At 37.3% G+C, this 6,768-nt stretch overlaps 1 protein-coding gene across 1 annotated transcript; it reads right to left on the bottom strand.

The window, feature by feature from the left end:
• Positions 1–2,404: 2,404 nt before the first annotated feature.
• On the bottom strand, positions 2,405–5,206 carry LOC149175762 (putative disease resistance protein RGA4). The gene has a single exon (XM_089421234.1). It carries the CDS (start codon positions 5,204–5,206, stop codon positions 2,405–2,407), a length of 2,802 nt encoding a protein of 933 aa, XP_089277360.1.
• Between the last annotated feature and the right edge of the window lie 1,562 nt (positions 5,207–6,768).

Consider the following 6,768-nt stretch of genomic DNA (forward strand, 5'->3'; position numbering starts at 1 on the left):
CATCAACCAAGACCTTAGAGTCACCAAATATGGAAACATCCTGGAGATTGATAAAGAGACAAAAATGAAGAAGGCCAGCAAGGGCCATCGCTTCCGCCTTACTGTTTGATCCACTCCCCCCGTTCCAGAAAATGTGGTAATGGCAATTTTCATTTACGGAGATAAAGACCCCACAGCCACATTTGCCACCCTGTTCAACCCCATCGAAGAAGGCTCTCGGCATAGAGGACAGGTCCTCTGAAAGACAGATGTGACAAAAAACATAAATTCACACACAAATCACATGAACCAGGGCTTTTCTTTTGATCACACAAAACTTGATATTTACAATGAATATGGTGAAGGGTATTTAACCTTTTCCAACTAGCGACTTGCCTAAAATATCTTGAGATGCAACCACACATTAAAAGTTGTCTATCACTTAACTCTACTTACTCAACACTCCAACACTCAACACTTAGTTAACTAACTCTCTAATTTTAGCCAACTCCTCATGTGGGAATAATTACAATTTCTAACAATTACAATATTAGATATCATTTTTGGGATTCGACTGCCTTAAATGACTTTCTTAAGGCAGTTGAATCCCAAAAAATTATATTTAATATAATGCACTACGAAAGACCCTCAATACTTAAATTACAATATTGTCAATATGAATTGAAGTTAAAATTAATACTGAGAAATCTGAATCAAAGTTCAAAAATAATCTCAAATCATTAATTATAACTAAACTCACAATTTCCATAGTTATAAATTAAAACTAAACTCACAATTTCCATGGTTATAGAAATTTAACACTGTATAAATGTATTATTCTATTCAAATGAATAATAAGAACAAATGATCTCATACATTAATTTTTATTTTTTATTTTATTTTTTTATTTTGGATTCAATATTTGTATTACTGTTATGGTTTTCTAACTATATTGATCTCCTCGTAATTAAAAAAAATAAAAATTGTACCATATGCGCAACAGAACTATAACTTTTCTCTATTTAAAGGTTCATATGCTTATAGCTATGGTAAAGATTATTTTCATTAGCTTTTCTTTTATTTCAAATTTGCTTTATTCTATCGATGAATTTTAATTTAAGCATTGGGACTATGTGCATTTATCATCATTCTTGAGAAATTATTGAAGAAAAACATAGTGGGACCATAAGTTTTATCGGAATGACAAATCCGGTCTCCAAACCAGGTAATAAGTAGAGGATGATATAGAGGGTCGGGAGACAAATGTGATAGCGCTAATATATTTTGTACAGGATAAAACTTCTTGAAAGGAATTTGTGAAACAATATATCTACTGTCTTGAGTTTTTGGGAACACTTTCATACTTAGGAAGAAGAGGTGTTGGTTAATTGAGTTTTTGGGAACCACTTAGATACTTAAGAAGGAGAGGTGTTGGTTAATTATAATACGAAGGAGAGGTGTTGGTTAATTATAATACGAACAGGGCAATTTTATCTCCCCATGGATGGAGCATTCTATGCTCCTCGGACGGTTGGAAAATTCAGAGATTAATATTATTGTTCCATATCATAACATTATTTGATTCTAAGATCAGAAATAAAGAGAGAGAGAGCTTACAGCAGAATAAGTGCCAACTCACCAACCAATATTGTACATGCTCATAAAAGCCACATAGTAGCAAGAAGACTGCATCAATTGAATTAATCTATGTAAAAAAATACAATGCTCCGTTTCCAACCAGAAGCTACAATATAGTTACAGCAATAGTAGCTATTGCAGCAAAACTAACAGCTAACAACAATAACAAACAACCAATTGCAGCAATAATAACATAGAAGTTGCAACAATGTAAAGAGGAGTTGCAATAACTATAAAGGAGTAATTGCAGCAACTTCGAGTTGCAGTAACTATAAAAAGTAATTGCAGCAACTTAATGAATGAAGTTGCAGCATCCACAGTCAACAGAGTTGCAACAATAGGCAATGAACATAGTTGCAGCAATGGGCATAGCGATGTTATAACCTTATTTGACTCTGTATTATGTTTCCCTGCAAAACTGTTGTATTCATTTTTAGGATCATAAATAAATAACTACCAAATATTCATCTTATACACCTTTAAATGTTCAATATTAATTCTTTTCATTAATAAATAAATCATAAACTATAAAACAGAACTAAATAAAATTCCAACATTAACCTGAATTACTTCACCATTTATTTTATTCTATTATTATTGGGAAAGATGGTTACCAACCTCACCGATTCAGGTTAGATTATTCTACTTTACTATATGATTTACTAAAAACTATTCTATTTTCTTACAATATAAAATTATTCTAATCTATTCTAAATGGGTAGAATTATTATAACCTTTTACAGGAGATTGATAGCCAGCCACGGCTGCGGCCTAACTCATCCTCATTCTACTTATTGTAATTGTCTGATGCTGGTAGCTCTGACATGGCTTCTTCAAAGACATCTTCGTCTGATTCAAGACTAGTCTTCAGCTGACCTTTCCTGAGTTCCTCTTGCAGGTGGCTATCCAACTCTAGTTCAAGACTAGTCCTTCTCTCTAGTCCTGCAGGAATACTATTGAGACTTTTGCAATTTTCGATCTTTAGATGCTTCAACCTTGGCATTGCTTTCTGATGTAAGGAAGGAAAACATCTCAAACAACAAAATTTTTGAATAATGAACGTTTCGAGTTGAGGAAATGCATGGGGTCCTCCAAAAGCTGCTGGAAGCGCATCACACTTTCCATTATTTGACAAGCGTAGCTTTTTCAGATGAGGAATCCTTTCCAAGTCTCTATAATGATTTTCACTGAAGCAGTCATCGTTATCTACCACCAATACCATAAGGTTCTGAAGTTGAACCATCTTTTGGGGCGGCGGCATCTTGCATTTGTGAAGACGAAGTATTTCCAGATGTTTCATGAAAGTCAAATCCATTGGCACAGTGCAGCGCTCATCGAATAAAGGAACATACTCTAAGGAGAAGGCCCGCATCTTTGTCATGTCTTGCCACATCCACAGGTTAAGAAAATTTGATGGTGATGATATTGCTTCATGGTTAAATGTGACCGATAGGTGTTGTAGGAGGGTCAACGATTTGAAATCCCTGAAGTGAAAAACATAGTCTGTGTCTTCTCCGTTCAATACAACACCTTTCAACTTCAAAGTCCGTAAATAGCGGAGTTCTGATATTCCAGCAGGCAACGTTTCCAAGTTTTTGCAGCGCTTCACACTGAGATATAGCATAGATTTGTGGTCACCTATCCCTGAGTGCAACCTCTGAAGATGCATGCACTCACTAACATCAAGATACTGGAGGCTTTGGAGACGAGACATGGATTTAGGCAGCTTCACTATATTTGTGCGGGACAATTTTAGGAACTTCAAACCCTCTAAATTTCCAATAGAGCTGGGTAATGACTTTATCCCAGTTTCACTTAAATCTAAAACAGCCAGATTTCTCAGATTGTTGAAAAGGTTTGAAGAAATTGATGCAAGATTTGTGTTCTCATGTAGCAATAAAGTGCGGAGCCTTCGACATTGGACAACCATGGCCTTATCAATTGTGCCGGATAAATGGTTTCGATTCAATGAAATTCTTTGTGCGCCCTGGCATTCAGCACGCACGGGTAATTTTCTCAATTCCTTTGCGGGCTTTATCAAGCATGTAACTTCCTTTAGAGATTCACAAACAGCTAAATGATGAAATAAATCCTGCATTTCAGAGTATTTTACACGACCATTCCAACCACCTGGGGAAACTTGGATCACACATTGATTAAATAATTCGGCTATGCAAGTGCTTGGTCCATCGTATGCATCATCTCGGTGAGGATCTACGGAGGCTAATTCTTCAGCGATCCATGCATGCACTAAATATTCTGATTTTATTGTTGTATTTGGAGGAAATACTGAAAAGTAACGAAAACAATACTTGAGATTGTTAGGCAAAGCTTGGTAACTTGACCTCAGAGTAGGCATAACCTGGGCGTTCATAACTTTCTCTCCATCTAGACGATTAAAGGCGGCTCGCCAGTCATTAGGAATCATGTTCTGGCCTTCAATGGCTGTTGCTATGGCTTTGATGGCTAACGGCACCCTCGAACATTTCTCTAAAATTACTTCGCGGAAATCCTCCAGCTCCTTTGGGAGTTTCCTTTCATTGAATGCATGTATGCAGAATAATTGCAAGCTGTTCTCATCTGATAAACAATTCATACGATGCGTATAATTAGCCCTCATCACATCTGAAACTCGGTTGTCACGGGTTGTTACTACAATCTTATCATTATTAATTTCCTGGCTGGTCCTCTGGGTCAACCCAATCCGTTCCAACGTATCTGTTTTGATGCCTTCATGCCACACGTCGTCAAGAACAAATAGACAACATTTTCCCTGCAAATGGCTATGAATCCTTCCTTTGAGCTCATCCACGTTCTCCCGCGCATTTTGTGGAAGCTGTATCTTCTTAGCCACCTGAAGGAGCAGTTTTCTGACCTTGAATTTCTGCCCTACTGAAAGCCAAACGATATGGTCGAAACGGTTTTTGACCTTTTCGTTTTGGATCACATGATGGACTAGAAGAGTCTTGCCTAGCCCTGCCATGCTCACAACGGCAATGACTCGAGGGTTGCATTTGTCTTTCCCTGATACTTTTTCACCGTCTTCCTCCAATATCTTTTCTTTGATGATGTCAATGTCCTTTTGCATGCCCACAGTTTGATTTTCAGAGGGAAACGAGCTGTCTTTATTTCTCTCGTCTTCTGAATTATATTCCTCCTCTGAATTATTTCCATGAACACTTTCATGAGTGGACTTTATCTGACTGAGCAAATTCATATATTTGTTGCCAGTCTCATGTATGGCCCTGATTCTCTCCTTTAATTTCCTAATACGTCGACCCATCCTATAGTTGAAAAATGGAGAACAGAAAAAGTGGTTGCCACGCTCCTTCTTGTTCTCCTCGCATTGCCTTACAATGTCCTGAGCATCCCTGGCAAACTCCCCAAGCTTTTTCAACCATATGTTGACTGAAGCGGAGCTGCTCTCGTCCCCCACGTCATTCAACACGGATTTAACAGCAATAACGTCCTCACGTATGGATTCAAAATCCGCTTTGAAATTGATAGCCACCGATACCTCTTGCTGGACCTTGTCAGCGACGATAGCGCTCAGTTTATCAGTCAGCGTGTCCAACCCCAATCCTGCCATGTTTCCTCACCTTTCTTTCGTTCCTTCACGAATCCTCACTCTATGAACAAAGTACAAGAAAACTAACACCTCCTGCAAACAAACAAATAGTGTAATACCTGCACCGGCTAACGCAACTTCTTCACTCTGGATCAGCCCACCAGCGTCCGATATCAACTGAGATGATGCCATCGCCGGAGATTATAAGGCTGGGTAACCTTTCGCTACCTACCTTCCTTCGAAGGTAAAGGATAACGTACTCACCCTTCGCTTCAGGAATTTTCACTTTAAGCTTACGGTTCTTGGCTACCTCAGTCTTTGGAATGATATCCGCTTTGCCTGCCTCAGTGACCCAAGGGAGAATAACTTTATTCGCAATAAACAGCATCTTGTGTGTTGATAGAAAATAGAGAGTGCAGTGATTGCACACAATAAATCACACTTGGATATTTTTATTGATTACTAGAGGTATAAATATTTACACACAATAAATCACACTTTGGATATTTTTATTGATCACTAGAGGTATAAATATTTACACACAATAAATCACACTTGGATATTTTTATTGATCACTAGAGGTATAAATATTTACACACAATAAATCACAATTTGATATTTTTAGGTATAAATATATAGGACATAAATAACAGACTTCAACACATCTAGATCAGATCTCCAACTCATTACATAGGAATCAACACCTTATAGATTGATGTCTAGGGAGTCATACTAATAACTACACATGACATGGAAGCATTACTTTCAACACCCTCCCTTAATGCTTACATAGAAAGCACATATTACAACAACAATATGATAGATGTCTGACTGGTTTGCGCTCACATTCGCTATGCACTCACATCCACTCAGGGATCTTGCAAACACCGCTCTTTCTTCACCACCACATGTTCAAGCTATCACTTGACGTCCATTTAAAACTTAACCGCTTAAGACCATATTTCATGTTCTTTGCAGAATTGACGCTTCTCGACCTTCCGGAGCATGACGGGTCAATCTTGATATTGAACCATCCTATGGACACACCTCCATCTATGGAACACATGGTCTTCCACTGTATTCCCGAGTTATCTAGGAAGGTAGTGTGAGGACTGCATGTATTCAAAAGTCAATTTTATAAAATGACCTCTTAATCACTTAATCAAATTAATCGGTAAGCTAATGTTCTTGGCTCCACACAACGCCACTAGCTTATAACAAATTATACATAGTCAAATTAGTGATATGTTCTTATGTCACTGTATGCATTAAGAACCACCAATTTGAAAATATGGTAATATGTTCTATACTTAGTTCTTCATATGATTTTTCACATTACACTTGACAATAACACACCACATAATATGATTTTTCACATTACACTTGACAATAACACACCACATAATAAACTACAGCATAAAAAAAAAGTATTTCACCAACATTTTTTTTTATAAATAAAATAATATAAAACACCACCATCTTCAAAAGAAATCTTCCGATGACCCAAGCTCAATATGGAGCTGAACGTCGAAACCTCTACGACACTGGATCTAACAACGTAGAGACCAATTTGGAGGTGGGCT

Source organism: Pinus tabuliformis, chromosome 4_1 (assembly GCF_031772625.1).
Source record: "Pinus tabuliformis cultivar Carrire ecotype Pingquan chromosome 4_1, CPIR1, whole genome shotgun sequence".
Taxonomy (NCBI): Eukaryota; Viridiplantae; Streptophyta; class Pinopsida; order Pinales; family Pinaceae; genus Pinus; species Pinus tabuliformis.